This window comes from Barbus barbus (assembly GCF_936440315.1).
Source record: "Barbus barbus genome assembly, chromosome: 33".
NCBI lineage: Eukaryota > Metazoa > Chordata > Actinopteri > Cypriniformes > Cyprinidae > Barbus > Barbus barbus.
In genome coordinates, this window is record NC_136761.1 from 28,077,338 (window position 1) to 28,095,869 (window position 18,532).

General features: G+C 38.0%; 1 protein-coding gene across 1 annotated transcript; it reads left to right on the forward strand.

Moving 5' to 3' along the window:
- Positions 1-2,277: 2,277 nt before the first annotated feature.
- On the forward strand, positions 2,278-18,294 carry LOC306852893 (putative methyltransferase NSUN7; the record flags this gene model as incomplete). Its single annotated transcript, XM_079390014.1, has 5 exons — positions 2,278-2,590; positions 10,943-11,001; positions 16,370-16,506; positions 17,714-17,866; positions 18,282-18,294. 5 exons carry the CDS (start codon positions 2,278-2,280, stop codon positions 18,292-18,294), a joined length of 675 nt encoding a protein of 224 aa, XP_079246140.1.
- Between the last annotated feature and the right edge of the window lie 238 nt (positions 18,295-18,532).

Below are 18,532 nucleotides of genomic sequence, written 5' to 3' on the forward strand. Positions count from 1 at the left end.
TAGGTGTTGCTGTAGTCCCTGTGGGGTGGATGACAGCAGCACTAGATCATCTGCGTACAGCAAAAGCTTGATATGTTTGTCTTGTAGAGTGAGTCCAGGGGCTGTAGACTGTTCCAGCTGCGCCGCTAATTCATTAATGTAGATGTTGAACAGTGTTGGACTCAGGCTACAGCCCTGCCGTACTCCTCTCTTCTGGGAGAAGAGTTCTGTATGTTTGTTGCCAGTTCGTATTGCACATTTGTTGCTTGAATACATTGATTTAATAATGTCATAAACTTTACCCCCTACACCACTTTGTAAAAGTTTGTAATATAATCCGTTGTGCCAAATTGAATCAAATGCTTTTTTTAAATCGACAAAGCATGCAAATATTTTTCCGTGTTTAGTCTGTTTTATGTGTTTATTGATTAGGGTGTGTAGGGTGTAAATGTGGTCAGTAGTTCTATAATTAGGAAGAAAGCCAATCTGGCTAGGACTCAGGACACTGTGCTCGTTAAGGAAGTTTACTATTCTATTGTTTAAAATACTGCTAAATAACTTCCCCAGATTACTCTCTCTCTCTCGTTCTTATGGACAGTATGGAAACTGAAAATGTTACATTGAAGACATTGTTTGAATAATTAAATTATATTGATATCATATATTTATGGTAAAAATAAAATAATAAACATGAGCATCATGATTTTCTGTAAAGCTGCTTTGAAACGATGTGTATTGTGAAAAGCACTGTACAAATATCCTAAATCTGCCTATTTTTTTTAATCCATGTAAGGGAATCCCGCAGCTGTCAGCTGTGATTAGACGGGGAATTGGGCTAGTTTTCATTCCTTTTGCGAGGGGTTTGAGTCAGTTTTGGTTGATTTTCTTTCTGGGACCTGGCAACCCTGTGTGGTCTTACTCTGACAGGTGATCATTTCACTGTCGATTTGCTGATTATGTGTCCTGCAATTACTGATTTAAAACCTACTACTTTTTGCCACACAGAGAATACAAATAAGCCAGTAAAAAATAAACAACACGTTTTTATAATCTAGTAGCACATTAAACTAATGGGTAGCTAATATAATAAACTGTTGGATCGGGGAATGTGATGGATTCAGTCATCAAAATCTCACTCCAGCCTGGAAAGCAAAGTTTGGCAACCCTGATATCATGCATTTGTCCTCAGCGATAACAGGATGAGAAGCGCAGCTCCGTTCTTGTCCAGCAGAGAGAAGCAGATCCTCACTGATTAAACCGAACCTGCAACACAACCTCGAAACTATAGGGACACGTGTATCACGTTTTTATTTTCATTTATTTATGGTGTTAACAGTTAAACACCGCGTGCCCGTCTGAGGGAGTTTCTTGTGTAATTCTTTGATGTTTATGAATCTATGATTGAACCAGCTACAGTACATCATTCCCTCGGACCCACCTCCCGTCGCCATGGAGACAGAATCCCTCCTGAGAATAAACTTCTGCTGCGCGCAGTTCCAGACTGTTTCTGTTCGCTAAAGTTTCTCAAACAGGCGCAGATTTATTCTTCTGATCCTGGAGATTTTCACAGAAACAGCGATGTTTTCATAAGAGCTGCAGGACTCGGTGAGTAACATCTTCATGTCATTATTTTACATCCTGAGACACTGATGTAAACAACCCTCCTGCAGTAATGTACGTTAGATATGATATTATTACCATGTTTTACATAAATCCTCATTCATCAGTGAAGTTACTCTGAGGTTTTGTTTTGTTTTCGCACAGATGTTTTGTATTGAATATCTCTGCTCTGATAATTGAGAATAATGATTTGGGGAAATTATTTCAAGTTACTGTATGTTTATAACGTCATATCTGAATGAAGTATGCTTATATGTTTTGATTTCCATACTGTTTCTGTTCACAGTGAGGATTAAAATTATTTGTAAATGTAAATCTACATGTTTTTCCTTGTTTTAAGCATAAAACTTGAAAGCTCGTTTCTGCCACAGGATGAAAAAAAAAACATAATTGAGATTTTTTTCTAAATAAAAGTCAGAATTGCAAGAACTCTTAGAACTGTAGGAAAAAAGTCAGAACTGTTGCAAAAAGTTGCAAATACCTTTTTTTTATTATTATTCCATGGCAGAAACAACTCAATTTTTATATTTATTTTAGAAAACAAGACTAAAATGAATACATCTTTACTTAAGAATTTTTAAAATTTTTATAATGGAAAACGACAAAATACTAAGCGATAAAATCATTTTATGAGTTTGATTATGAATTTGGTGTGTGTTTGTGTGTGTATGTCAGAGGATGGTCAGGAAAAGTGGCGTTGCGCGTCGTTCATCGAAGCGCGGCTCTCAGATCCCGGCTCTCAAGCATCTCTCTCTCCTGGATCCGGCTCCTCCAGAACCTCCTCTACTCCAGACCGGTCCAGAAGAGAGTCCCTCCTGTCCGGACCGGGTTTACCAGCACGCGGCTGCCATCTTTCAGAGCACACACCTGGAGAAACCTCCCGCTCACAGGCTCATCAGCTACGGGAAGAGGTCAGAGGTCAGATTACCTGCTGCCAAGGACGAGGCGTCTCAGCGATCAGCGTATCAACTCGCCTTCAACACGCTCAAATGTAAGCGAATCATGTTTAGAAATTACTAAATCGAGCAGCAATAAATTCAGTTCATTTTTTTTCCTTCCCAAAACACACTGCCACAAGTGCACTGTAAACATGATTTTTTACTTAGTATTTTTCTCTTGTTTTTCATTACAGATATCTAAAAAAAAAATTAATCAAGTTACATTTTCTTTACTTGAGTCTTAAAAAAAATAAAAAAATAAGAACAAATATCTGCCAATCAGGTCTGAAAAACAAATTTAATTAAAAGAGAAAACAAGATTATTTTTCTGACCGTTTTGTCAGATACATGTTCTTGTTTTAAGCATAAACTCACTTAATTTTGATGCATTTTTCAGAGAATAAAACTTAATATCAAGACATTCTGCTTCTCCAGTAAATGTATCTTGATTTAATGAAAGTTTAGATATTTGTACTGGAAACAAGACAAAAATACTGAGAATGAAAATGATTTTTTTCTTTCCAAAACTGTTTGCCACAAATGCACTGCAAAAATGTTTTTCTTATATAATCTTAAAAAGCATGAGCAGATATGTTTTTTTGTTTTTTGGGGGGTGATGAAAAGTGATTCTATAAGAAGAGAATGACAGTCAACTAAAAAAGTTTATTATGAAGAGAAAAGTTTTCTTTAGAATGAAGTGCACTGTTGAATCATTCATAAGAGCAGCAATGTGTTTTTAAAAAGTAAAAATCCAACTAACAAAAATATATTCTAGGAGTGTGTTGCTAATGTTCACATAACATTATTGTTCTTTGGATGTTCAGTTTTAACAATGATTTTTAAATGTTAAAGGAACATTCCATTTTATTGTTTTGCAAATATTATTGGAATGTTACTTTTGAATGTTCTCTGAACGTTCTAAAATAAGTAACATTTAAAAATGGTTGTACGAACATCCAACTGAGAAGTTTCAGAAATAAAGTGTTTAATGAGTGTTGTATAAAGATGTTTTGAGAACATAATTAAAGACCAGATAACTTCGACTGAACGTTCTAGTAACATTATTGGAATTATGTTTGTTCATAACTTTGAAATAACCTCGCCAGAACATTCTGAGAACATTCCCTGTTTGCTGGGCTGGGTGAGTTGTCACATTGACTCTCATTGAAAAGCAGCCGTGATATTGAGTGTTATGTTTATTCCCATTCACTGTTGATGGAGTGGGCAGGTTCATGCTGGTTAATGTCTTCTGAGGCAGTAGTTGCAGATTTGGTCCCGTGTGATGGTCAGTATCTCTTAGCACTGTGTCCTTTTAGCAGAATATTTCATCTGCTGGTTCTCCAGAGGACGACTGCTTTAATGAGCGCCGAACATGTCTGCTAAACGACTAACTAATGAGTCTCTTTGTGCTCAAGAGACTGAGACAGAGTCAGTACAACACAACACACATTCTGTCCTGTGTGAGGATCAGCGCTGGGTAATGCGTCACCATTAGAGCGACACTATGCAGATTTTTATAAAAATTAACAATATGTTATTAATGAGAGGGTGCTAAAATCAGGTTCTCAACTCATGTCTTTACCCAGACAGATTAAACTCTGTTTTTAAATTAATATATACATTTTATTTATTCTATATTTGAATCAAGAGACGTTTACTGGAGAAGCAAAATGAGTTAAGATATTAAAGGGATCATTCACTCAAAAATGTCAATTCTGTCATCATTTACTCCTCAGGTTGAACCAATGCTTTAAGACTTTAACATAAATGAAGACATGTTTAATGAAGCTTGAGATTTTTAAAGTCCAAAGTAACAAAATCCCCCCAAAAAAGAGCTAAAGAGGTCATAAAGGCATTGTAAAATGAATTGAATGCTGTAATCTAAATCTTGTGAAGAGATACAACCATTTTATATGATGAACAGATTTAATTTTGGCTTTTATTGACACATAAACACAGAGTGAATCACATAGAGTAATCATGTGTGTTCTGTAACCATATGTAACATTCAGATATAAATATAAATCTGTTCATCATGTAAAGCAATCATCTCTCTTCAGAAGACTTGGATTAAACCGTTCACTATAGATTCATGTAACGATGCTTTTATGACCTTTATGGAACGTTTAGGTTTTGTTTACCACTAGAGGAACAGAAACCCTGAGACAGACATGTGTTTTATGATTTTAGAGGGTGAGTATATGAAGACAGAATTTTCTTTTTTCAATGAACTATCCCTTTAAGTCTTGTTTCTAGGAAAAAAATAAAAAATAAAATTTCATTTGGTGAGAGGTGTTTGAGCATATTTTGAGATTTCAGAGCCCAGTTGTTGAGATCTCTTCTGAGACTCGGGTCTTTTTCTCAGGAGAAGCTTCTGAGAATCAGCAGACGTATTTAAACGTGTCCATTTGCTTTATTTAATCAATTTGCTGTGTTAGAAACATTTGAGACATTAATGAGATCATATTCATGACTTTTCCCTGAGAGTCAGAATGATGATGGATGGCTCTGTGAGCTGAATTGATAGAGTGATTTGAATTAAATATCTTCGTTCTGCTACCCATAATGCAACAGATCAGTCGACCAATCACCTGCTGTCTAAGCTGCTCGGGTGATAAGGGCGTCTGCCGGACGATGTGATGAGATACGGAGATTGATTTCTCTGTGTGTGTCGCTGAAGAACATGTAGGGCCGGTGGTCTTTATCTGTCCATCAGTGTCCGAGTGTGGATAAACACCAATCCTACATTTCCCAGAATGCCTTTCTGCTGTCGTCCGCAGGTTTGACGCCTCATCAGCATTCATTAGGCAGAATTAGGAGTTAAGACATGATCACAGATGTCTCACAAACGTCTCTGGGCCTTTACATGCACCTTAATTAGAGGAGCTAATGAGATGCAGACGCTTGCTGTCGAGGTGAATGTTAATATGAAAAGATACTGGCGTGATGAGATCGCACAATAAATACAAACACAGTCTCTGAAGAATATGTGATACTCTGAAGCTGTATGCTTTAGAGTCAATTTCAGTGGAAGTCTAATACATAAAATAATAATAACTGTATTTTACAGAACAACTGTAAAATAAAACATTGTTATTAAATGTCAAATAAAATTATTATTATTATTATTGTCAATAAAAATATATACTATTATACTGTGAAAATTGAGTTTATAATAATTTTGTTTTACAGTATAATTGTAAAAAAAAATATTAAATAAAATCTTTAAATATTGCTATTTGAATACTGTTATTCTGTAAAAATTGAGCATTTAATATTTTTTTACAGAAAAGTTGTAAAATAAAATTATTATCAGTATTAAATAAAATATTTAAAAATATTACTATTTTAATACTAATGTTCTGGAAAAAAATGGGTATTTTTATTTTACTGTTCAATTCTGAACCAGCTTTAATACTCATTCTCTGAGGTTAACTCAGCACTAGCACTAGTGATAACTGATTAAACGGCACTAAATGTTCACAGCTGAAGGCTGTATAATGTTGAAGCATGTTTAAAAGCTGATTTTGCACCAGTGAGCTCTGAGAACAGCACAGTCAGAGGAGATCAGAAGTGAGAGTGAAGCTTGTGATATCGATGTGGCTGTTTAGGTTTGGTGAGCATGTTTCACATGAGACCGCACACCTGGGAAAACCTGCTTTAATCTGTCTTAACTCCACGCTACACAATCAATACACACACACAAACGTGACTCACATACACACTAGCTCTGTGTGTGCTAGACACACACACACATCAGGAGATCTGCAGAAAAATAGCTTTGCATTTGCCCTCCCAGTGATTTCTAAAACTAGTCTTGTTTCTGTCTTTGCAGTGAAAATGCATGCAGACAGTTGAACAGATGCAAGAGTGAAAAGACAAGTATAAGCAAACTTTGCAATTAAAATGTTGTAGATGATTAAATACATTTGTCTTTGCAGTGAAAATGTGGTTATAAAGGGTTAAACTGATCTGTATTTGCAGTAAAATGCAATTGTAGATGGTTAAATAGAAGCAAGTCTGTAGATGTGGTTTGATTCTGTCTCTCTCTTGTTGAATATGAGATCAAATCCATGAAATGCAAATGAAGCAGTCTTTGGCTGTAAAGGGCAGAGACTTTATTGGTCCGGTGACCTTACAGACGCCGTGATCAGCTCACGCTGCACTTATAGGTGTGGAGGGGCATCTGCATGATTCCTCTGCGGCTTCATCCGTTTTCATCAGGTTTCTGAGTGCAGAGACACGTCCAGAGGAGATTGGAGCTGAATTGTCTCAGGGTTCGTGGGATTGTTGCAGTTCACTGGAGGAGATAAAGGCTTTTTATCTGAGTAGAAAATCCACAGGGTTCATTGTGATTTGTCCTTGAGCAGCAGAACGGTTCCCCTGCCAGAAACACCGCTGTAAATATCAGCCTGCAGGAGATCCAGAGCATGTAACTCATGCAAATGACCTGATTAAAGCTCTGGGCCAAAATGAGTCGTTTCTCACGCTGGGTTCCTTCCCTTCTGACAGATAGATGAGTGTGTTTGTGTGTGTTTCACACATCTAAGAGAAATGGAGCTCCGTTCATTGTGTTCATCTGTCACCCGCTCATATTTCTCTTCTTCCTTTCATTTGCTGTTCTTCTCTCTGCTGTCGTCCATCACTGGACTCTCTCCGCGTCACATGACTCCGCCCAGGGTGATGACATCATTGATCCTGCATCATGACCGATTGTATAACGCAGGGGTTTTTAATCTCCTAAATGACACATACCCTTTATTGTGCTGTATTTATTTACTTTTATTTGAAACAGAATTTAATTATTTATTATCTATGCAGTCATTTATTTATTTATTTTAAATAATTATTTTAATTATTTACTTTTTGTTTTATTCTAATGTTTACTTATGTATTTTAATAAATTGTTGTTTATGCATTTATGTATTTTTATTTAATTACTAATTATTTATATTAATCACATTATTAGTTTTGTTTTAATATATTGTTTTTGTTTATTAATTTTTTTTATTAATTTTAATAAATTTTTGTTTATTTATTTTCATCTAATTTTAATTGTTTATTTATTGGTTTATTTGCTCATTTGTTTATTATTGCTTTTTAAGCTATTTTTATGTATTTGTTGTTTATTCATTTTATTTATTATTTGTTTATTCATTTATTCATTTAGTTATTTTAATCAAAATTTTGGTTTATTTTCATTTACTTTTTAAAATGTATTTATTTGTATATTTGCTCATTTATTTAATTATTTATTTTAATCCATTTTTTATTTATTATTTTAATTTAGTTGTTTGTTTTAATCAAATGTTTATTTGAATTTAATTATCAAATATTTAATTGTTTTGTAATCTTATTTATTTCTTTAAATTACACTTTTTCTGTAAGCATTTCCTCTGACCCCCTAGCACCCCTGGGTATCCCTGGACCCCAGTTTGAAAACCCCAGGTCTAACATCTTGACTTAATCCAGATTTATGACTCCACCCACAGTCCTGACCTCATCGCTTCTCCACCCAGAGCGATTATTGCTCCTTCTTTCAACCAACAACCTTCAGCACTACTTTGCTAAACACCGTGTAATCTCAGTAAACGGCCCTGAACAGATCAGCGTCTCTCCTCAGCGGTGCGATAAACATGATTTTCATTCTGCTGGGGTTCCAGACCTTTAGTGAGGCTGCAGATTTATTCTGTCAGGTGTTTCTCCACCGAGAGTTTGGCTGAGGAGCTGCTGTAAATGTGATCTATATCATGACCATCGCTGGAGTTTGTATCGCTCTCTTGTGCTTTTCCAGCCTCTTTCTTAGTCCCGCCCCTGCTCTCTTCTAATTGGACAACAGCTGTGATGTGGCCACGCCCATATGCACTGCTGATTGCTTTATTATTGACTCCACCCAAAGCGATGGCATTATTGATCCATCATCATGACTCGTGTGATGACCATCAAGTATGACCATCCTCACACGAGGGACCCCAAACAAAACAAACATCTTTGTTGTTTCTTGTGTAAAGACACTATTTATATGGTGGAAAATAGTATAAATATGTCTAAAATATTATTCGGAACATATTTATTTTCTATTAAGCTACATTGTGCTTTTTCCTAAGCATTATATGACTGTTTATTTGTTTACTTTTTTTTTTAATCTGATGATTTATTAATTTTTGTTTTAATCTAATGTTTATATACTTTAGCCTAATTTTTGATTATTTTTTCGTTTTTGTTTTTTATTATAATACAATTTTACTTATTGTTTATTTACTCATTTATTTAGTTATTTATTTTAACCTAATCTTGATTATTTATTTGTTTTATTGTAATTTTTTTAATTGTAACTTGTCATTATTTATGATTTTCTATTTATTTATATTTGTTTTATGTCATTTAATATAATTTTTGATTATTTACTTTGATCTCATTTGTAATGATGTATTTGTTTATTTATTCCTTTATTTACTTATTTATTTCTGGTTATGTATTTATTATTTATTTACAAATTTTTTATACTTATTCATTTTAACCTAATTTTTGATTATTTATTTGAAGCTATTTTGTAATTATTTATCATTTAATTATTTGTTTCATTGTTTAATGCATTTATTTGTTTGTTTTAATTCAATGTTTATTTTTTATTAATTTTAATCTAATAATTGATTTTACAATATTTATTGTTAATTTATTTTCTGTAAACATTCCATGAAGCGCCTCTCTCCTCTGATTGGATAAGAGCTGTGCTGTGGCCACGCCCACATGCAGTGCTGACTGCTTTATTAACAGCTGATGCGCTTCACTGGAGGTCATTATCTCTCCTGCCTTCAGTCTGTGTTGTAGATTTTAAATGTTTGAACACAATTAATCGCTTAATGAGTCACAGATCAGAAGGTTAATGACTGGCTCATGAGGAAGAGAGATTTCCTCGTATATGTGAATTTATGATCATATTTGCTAATATTTCTTGCCCACACACAGTGACGGTCCTCTATCAGGCCGGATGAATGGGATGTTTGTGGTTGTCATGGAAATGGCTGATGGGTGGAGACGGAGATCACAGCTGTCAATCACGATAAGAGCCTTATCTTCGCTCTCACACACATCATTCACACGACTCCTGCAAGAGTCCTTAAGATGCTGCCGCTGTACCTGCTCAAGATCAGCGTCCCGCAGGAGCAGCTACTAAAAACAGCCTCACAGAAATCCCTCATGACTAATTTCCCTTTTACTCGCATGCAAGCGTTCAGGAAAGCTCTCTCTCTGCGCTCGGGGAGACAGATGCCTGCTTTATGATATGCAATTCAAGCGCTATTCTCCAGAGAAATGAAATAAAAATGAATTAGGTTCTCTAGTTTTACTCACTCTGGGAGAATGAGCTATAAAAGGTGTTTGTGCATCCTCTGCCTTTGAGCTTGTAAGGTACACAAATATAATTTTTGCAGAATTATGAATTCATCAGATTAATTCAGTTCAAAGGTTTAGTGAATGTGGGAATATGTGGGAGATGTTTTATGTTTAAAGGAGTATTTTTCACTCTCATGTTGTTCTGCTTCTGTATATTTTCTTTATTGCTTTAATCTTTGGCCGAATGAATATTAAAAGAAGTCAGATGGTGACTGATTCATCAATTAAACAGATGATCTCAATCTAAATGTGTGTCTTTTCCTCACACAGATGTACAGATGGCTTCAGAAGGCTTGGTATACAGTACATTAGTCACATGAACTACTGTTTATTATGTGTGACTTTTAGTTTTATTTATGTACTGTTATAATGTTTATTAATATTTTGAATTAGCTTTTATTTTAATGTTTTCAGTTTTATTTTAAGTTTTAGTTATTTTGTTATGTGCCTTTGTCATTAAAAAAAGAAGATATTTCTATATAGCTTTAATTTATTTCTGTTTTAATTTTAGTATTAGTAATTTAGGTACTTCAAGTTAACTTAGTTTAATTTAGTTTTATTTTATTTTTTATTTGTAATTACTTTTTATTTTATTTTTATTTACTGTTAATGTTTTTTAATAGTAAAAATGTTCTATTTTTCTATAGTTTTTTTAGTTTTCTACTTTATTTTAATTTATTATAGAATTATTTTGAATGTTTCAAAATGATTTAATATATTAATAATATAAATATGTTTCATATATAAATCTTACATAAAGTATAGGTAGATAATTTTTTATGGAACCAAAAGTAAATTTTTACAGTTAGTCTTCACTAATCTCAAATAAAGCGGTTTAATTAATTGTCTCAGTGATAAAATGATTCAGTTTAGTGATATTTCCTCTTGTGCAATTTTTTAATATTTACCTGTGATCTAGAACTATATCACTATAACTATAGTCAGTGTGTCTTATTTATCTTGTGTATCTGGACTCATTTGAACGTGTTTATTTGATCTCGTTTCTGTAGATCAGGAGCTTCTGGAGGACGTCTTGATTGACAGCTGCTTCTGTCTCTCACAGCCAATGGTGAGTGGAGGGCGGGACTCTGTGTGTGTGTGTGTGTGTGTGTGTGTGTTTGTGCGTGTGTGTGTGTGTGTGTGTGTGTGTGTGTGTGTGTGCGTGCGTGCGTGTGTGTGTGTGTGTGTCTGTCTAACCGTCTGCTTTCCTAATGAAACAGAAAGTCCATAAATGACTAAACACTCCCAGAATGCACTGCAGGTGGTTAATGTGACAGCTGATGGTCGTGGTGCAAAGACACTCACAAACGCTCAGCTGCACATTTATTTTACACACATTCACACCCTTGTGCATGGATACACACACTGAAATACAGGGCTGTAAAGGATGAATCGTTTGTCCGCTGCTGCTTTGGCAGGTCGTTACTCTGAATCTTAAGAGAGACCATAAACTCTGAACACAATGAACCACACACACACACACACACACACAGAATGACCTCTAACGAGCTGATGCTAATGTTAATCAACAGATTAGCACACACTGACAACACCAGAATCCCTACACACACACACACACACACACACACACACACACACTGATACACACACACACACACACACACACACACACACACACAGATGTCTAATGCTCTTTCAAAGCTCATGAGATTTACTGGAGATCTCAGTTACACTCAGTTAAATGATTCTTTCTGAGTTGTAAATTAAACAAAGATTATTAGAAAATGTTTTGCAAGAAAAGACTAATTCAGTCTTTCTACTTCAAAACTTCTGAATTTCAATCTTAATTCAGTGTGTTACTTGTAATTATATGTGGAATGCAGCTCAGATCAGTCGATAATTGAGTTCATATTTAAATCTGTTACACTTTACTGTAAGCTTTTATTTGTTAGCATTAAAATTCCCAAAACTAATATAAAAAATACAAAACCGCAACGAAATGTCTAAAACTTCTATTAAAAATTTAAATAAAAACAAAATCTATTAATAAAAACTAACTCAAAATAAAAACTATTCTTTTGAAAGTATCACAGTTTGTAAACAGCCAGTTATTTTATTTTATTGTGAACTTTTAAAATGAATTCAATTAATAACTGAATTCAATTAAATTATTATTTTTATTTTTTTTTTTACATCTGGAACATTCAGAAGTAACAAGTTTAACTTTAGTATCTGGTCTCAGTTTGGGTCATTGTGAGATGAATCTAGAAAAACGTCTTAATTTTCTCCAGATTTTATTTTGCTGCTGTCTAGAAGAAACAACGGAGATATTATTTAGATCTCAGATCTCATTTGTGATTTCTGCTTCCCTGTGAGCGTGTTTCCTGCATTTATTGATCAGATAGAGTCTGAGTTCACTCTCAGTGTGTGTGTGTGTGTGTATATGTGTGTGTGTGTGTGTGTGCGCGCGTGTTTATGTGGTTTATGAGGACACAAATGTGTATAATGACATGGGTATGACAGAGGTATTACAATATATATGAAGGTGGTTTATGAGGACACTGCCTATGTCCCCGTAATTCAAAAGGCTTAAAAAACATACTAAATGGTGTTTTTTTGAAAATCTAAAAATGCAGAAAGTCTCCTGTGAGGGCTAAGTTTAGGTGTAGGGTTGGTGTAGGGCAATAGCACACACAGTTTGTTCAGTATAAAAACCATTACGCCTATGGAGAGTCCCCAGAAACCACAAAAACCAACATGTGTGTGTGTGTGTGTGTGTATGTGTGTGTGTGTGTGTGTGTGTGTATCAGTGTGTGTGTGTGTGTGTGTGTGTGTGTATCAGTGTGTGTGTGTGTGTGTGTGTGTGTGTGCGTATGTGTGTGTCTTCTCTAATGGGTCTGAGCTCTTAGGTCGGTAGCACTGAACTCATCAGAGACACAGTTACCCAGCGACACACAGGAATCTCAGGGGTCTGAGTCTGACCTTCACTGAGGACAAACACAGAGCAGAGTAAACCCTGCAGCAGCTGCTCATGATTATGCCTGAGAAAAGACAAAACGAAAGGAAACTCGCTGGAACAGTCCGTACGAGCTGGAGAAACCTCTGAATCCAGAGCTGCATTCAAACCATCAAACTGAGCACTTACTCAGACTTCTGAGGCAGAAATGTGTTTAGACACGTGGAAGCACTGGCTGAAAAGCGAAAACAAACTACTAAAACTTTAACTAAAATTTAAATGAAAGTGAAAAAATAAAACTACTAATTATTCAAAATAATTTAAAATATTAATATACACTTAATATATTAATATAAATTATACTAAGATAACAAAACAAAACACACACATTGACAACAGGACGTTATAAACAGCCTGTCAGGATCTTGGACCTGTTTTTGTTGTGTTTTGCTCCCCATGTGTTCTGTGACCCAGTTTCTCCCTCATGTTAATTGTTAATTTGATCCCAGGTGTGTCTCCTTAGGTCCCTCGTTATCCTGTGTTTATAAGCCCCAGTCCTTTCAGTTAGTTTTGTCGGTCGTTGAATTGTCTTCCCTGTCCGTGATGTGTTTCCTGTGCCTCCCATGCTCCTAGTTGGATTAAAGATTCTCGTGTTTGTGAATTCCTCGTCTCCTGGTCTCCGTGTCTCCGTGCTCCCGGGCAGAGGTGTAACAGAACGACCGACCAAAAACAGATACCTCTACGTTTACCTTCCGTTTTGTTTTCCGTTTTACCCAGTGTTTTTCTTTCCGTTGTGACCCATGGATCCCTATGTCCGGCCCGAATTCCTCCTCCTCCTGCTGGAGCAGGGGGACCGATCTCTCGAGGACCATACAAGACTGTTCCTGATGTTAGCTAACGCCACCAGCTACCCGGACGACGTGCTCTGCTCTTTCTATCATGGAAGCCTGAACACCACGTGCAGAGCGCTGTCGTCCGAAGATGGTCCTCGAGAGGATTTCGCCGCTTATGTGGAGTGGATTCTGGTGAGAAACGGATCGCCTCTCACAGTCTCCTCAGAGGATGATCTCGCCAGAACCACTCCAGACCCAGAGCCCAGCCCACCATCTCCCCACGGTGCGGAGCACCAGCCCGAGCCCACCGATGACGGAGAGCCATTTCCCGCCGCGATCTGCGAGCCAGCGCGAAGCCGAGCGACTGAGCGGATGATCGTCCCGGAAGTAGAGCCCAACCCGTCAGACCAGGTGCGAGAGCCGGCGTCAGTGTTCATCACGAGGGAGCAAGCCGTGGACGGTGTGAGCGCGGAGTGGAGCTCCGCCCCCTGCACCGCGGCTGAGGGTGAGCTGAGGACAAATCTGGGACTGCTGGACAGAGAGGGGGCGTCCGACTTTCCAGTGCCGGCTCCACGCACGTGCCCTCCCGTGCTGGCTCCCTCCAGCCCTCCTGAGTTCCCGCTGGTTCCGCCCAGCCGTCCTGAAGTCCCGCTGGTTCCGCCCAGCCGTCCTGAAGTCCCGCTGGTTCCGCCCAGCCGTCCTGAAGTCCCGCTGGTTCCGCCCAGCCGTCCTGAGTTCCCGCTGGTTCCGCCCAGCCGTCCTGAGTTCCCGCTGGTTCCGCCCAGCCGTCCTGAGTTCCCGCTGGTTCCGTCCAGCCCTCCTGAGTTCCCGCTGGTTCCGTCCAGCCCTCCTGAGTTCCCGCTGGTTCCGTCCAGCCCTCCTGAGTTCCCGCTGGTTCCGCCCAGCCCTCCTGAGTTCCCGCTGGTCCCGCCCAGCTCTCCTGCGTCTCCGCTGGTCCCGCCCAGCTCTCCTGCGTCTCCACTGGTCCCGTCCAGCTCAGCTCTTCCCGAGCGCCCCCAAGTGTCTGCGCTTCCAGAGCGCCCTCCAGTGCCGGCTCCACGCACGTACCCTCCAGTGCCGGCTCCACGCACGTGCCCTCCAGTGCCTGCTCCTCGAAGATCCCCACCCTCCCACCCACTCCTGCCTCCTCCACCGCTGTCGTCTGGCAGCCCCCCCGCTCGCCCTCAGCCCTCTATCGGTACGGTGCGAGCCCCGTGGGTCTGCCATCCTCCAGCGTTGCCGGGGCTGGAGTATCCCTTACCTCCGCCTCCAGCCTCCGAGGCCCGGACTCTGCCTCGGTCCGTAGACCCAGTGGCTCCACCTCGGCTCCTAGCTCCCTCGCCTCCACCGTCACTCCTCGATCCACCAGCTCCACCGGGCTCCCTCGTCCCTCCGGCTCCGCCTTGGTCGGGCGTCGACCCGCCATCGCCTCTGGACTCCTCTCCTCTGGCTGCGCCTCGTCGCTCCGTCCCACCGGCTCCGTTGGGCTCCTTCCTCCCTCCAGCTCCACCTTGGTCCTCAGTCGCTCCGGCTCCGCCGCGGATCTCCGGGTCTCCGCCTCCACCTCGGTCACCAGAGCCCTCGGCTCCACCCTGTCCCCCCGGATCCTCGGCATCACCCTGGCTCATTGGCTCTCCGTCTCCGCCTCGGGCTCCTCCACCACCTGCTCCGCCGCCGTTGCTCGGCCCCCTGGAGTCGGCGGCCATCCCTCCTCCATGGCTCCTCCCTCCGTCGGCTCCACCGTGGGCCATCGTCACGGCTGTGGCCTGGGTCCAGCTGAGCGCCTCCTGCTCCGGGTCTCTCCTGTCTCTTCCCTGGCTCCTCCCTCCTTCGTCACCGCCTTGGTCTCTGTCTGCCGGCCCCCTCCCGGGTATCCGCCCTCCTCCTGAGCCGCCTCCCAAGTTCCCACCCGCCCCTCCCCTTTGGATGTTTCTATGGTGCGAGGACGCACCTTCCGGGAGGGGAGCGATATGTCAGGATCTTGGACCTGTTTTTGTTGTGTTTTGCTCCCCATGTGTTCTGTGACCCAGTTTCTCCCTCATGTTAATTGTTAATTTGATCCCAGGTGTGTCTCCTTAGGTCCCTCGTTATCCTGTGTTTATAAGCCCCAGTCCTTTCAGTTAGTTTTGTCGGTCGTTGAATTGTCTTCCCTGTCCGTGATGTGTTTCCTGTGCCTCCCATGCTCCTAGTTGGATTAAAGATTCTCGTGTTTGTGAATTCCTCGTCTCCTGGTCTCCGTGTCTCCGTGCTCCCGGGCAGAGGTGTAACACAGCCAGTTATATTATATTATATTATATTATACAAGTTAAAATGTATACTTTTAGACTTTTTAAACTTTCTGGATCATTCAGAATTTTGTAAACAGACAGTCCTTATATTATATTATATTATATTATATTGTATTGTATTATATTATATACATTTTATACCTTCATTTTTAAAATTAAGAGACATTCAGAAGTAGCAAGTTCTTTAGTAATTTATTATCAAGTTAACTAGCTGTCCATGAGCAGACTGTTTATTTCTCTTGCATTTATTGTTTTACAAGTTGTATTTCTATTTGCCTCTTTAAGATGAGTCTCTTGATGTATTCCTCGGTTGTAAGTCACTTTGGATAAAAGTGTCTGCTAAATGAATACATTTAAATATAAAGGAAAGCCGCTCAGTCGCTGTCTGTCTCTCTGCAGCCGGATCACAGCATGAGTCTGGTGGCCGTCATGCTCACTGACTTCATGGACAGGAAGTTCCTCCCACGCCTGCCAGCAGCCAATCAGGAGGAGGAGGAAGTGAAGGCTGTGCAGGAAGTGGAGGCGTGTCTGCTCAGGTGGGTCAGAATTACAGACTACTCACACTGTTCTGCACTATATAGACTGGATACTGTGCATAGGATGGACATTTTGTGATGTATGGGCTTCCAGTGAGATGAATGATCTAGAACAAGCATTTCTATATTTATAATAAGAATGAATCATATTCTAAATAATAAAAATAGTACATAATACTATAAAAATACAAAAATAATACATCCCCAAATTACTGTTTTTGTTTTTCTTCCTCAGTATTTTTGACTTAAGTGAATTTATACTTAAAATTAAAAAAAAAATTTTTTTTGCCAATGGTCAGAAAAAAAAAAATAATAATTTAAAGGAAAAAAGGTAACACTTTACAATTAGGTGTAATTTGTTAATATTGGTTAATGTATTAACTAACATGAACAAACAATGAACAATGCATTTATTACACTATTTATTAATCTTTATTTATGTTAGTTAATAAAAATACAGTTGTTCATTGTTAGTTCATGTTAGTTCACAGTATTAACTAATGTTAATAATGCATTAGTAAATGCTGAAATTAACATTAACTATGATTAATAAATGCTGTAGAAGTATTATTCATTCTTAGTTCATGTTTACTAATGTTGTTCACTTATGTTAACTAATTAATCTTATTGTAAAGTGTTACCAGAAAAACGAGTTTTATTTTTCTGACCCCAACTGGCAGATATTTGTTTTTGTTTTAAGCATGACGTCACTTAATTTTAATACATTTCCCAGAAAACAATAATTAAAATTTTAAGTCATTTTGTGTTTAAAAATATTTAGATATTTTACTGAAAAACAAGACTTTTTAATTTTTTTTTTGCAGTAGAGTAAACTACTGAAAAAAAAGATATATTAAAAATAAATCATGCTTAAATTAATTAATCAATACTACCAGATTTTGTTAATTAAAGTTTTATAAACAGACAGCTTTGTAATAATTACAGCATTAAATAGCCTATGTCAAGGAGCCTTTGAATATTGTGGGCCTTGGAGTCAAAAAGCTTGAGAACGGCTGATCTAGAAGACACATCAATCCATCACAAAAATGAATGCAAAATAAGTATTTTTATGTATGAGATGATAACTGTATGCCGCTGACTGAATGAAACATGAAGTGTAATGAGATTATGAGTCTGTGTGGCGTAACACTGTTTGACGTGTCTGTCGTTGATGTGAAATGTTGCACATGCTGTCGGTGTTTGACAGGTTCAGGACGAAGCTGGTGGCGTCTTTGGCTCGATGTCGAATCAAACATGAGCTGCTGACGCTGGACAGCATCGTGCCGGAGAAGATACGGCGCAGACAGGAGAGAGCGCCGCTGCTGCCGCTGTACGGCTGGATCAACTCGCTCCGCAGCAGGTCATCAACACACTCACTGCATTATAAACACTTCTGTCTCATCTCATGTGCTCTGAACACCACTGATACTTTAGTATCGCTCATATACTATTACAGTTATTGTTAATATTTTGAATCACTTTATATTTTCTGTTTTCACTTTAATTTTACTCATCGTTTTAGTAATTTTGATGTGCTTTTGTCTTTTTTTTGTCTACAGTATATAGTTTTATTCATTTTTATTTCAGTTTTAATTTTAGTACTTTTAACTAAACGAAAACGAGAGATGAGCTGAAATAAAACAAGTTTGTTTTTTTAATTATGTATTATATTTCAGTTCATGTTTATTTTATTTCATGTACCAAAAATGTGTTTTTTTATGGCTTTAGTTTTAAAAATGATATTCTTCCTCTGTATTTGTTTCTTTGTTTTCTAGTACATATGTCTAAAAATGCTTAAATCAAGATGCATTCATTTTACTTAAGTCTTGTTTTCTAAAACAAATTATATATATATATATATATATATATATATATATATATATATAGTATATAATAAATAATATATGTAAATATATTGTACTGTATATGGTATGATAGATATGATAGATACAAATATATATTACATATTTCATACTATATAATTAAATATTTTGTTTTATTATATATATATATATATATATATATA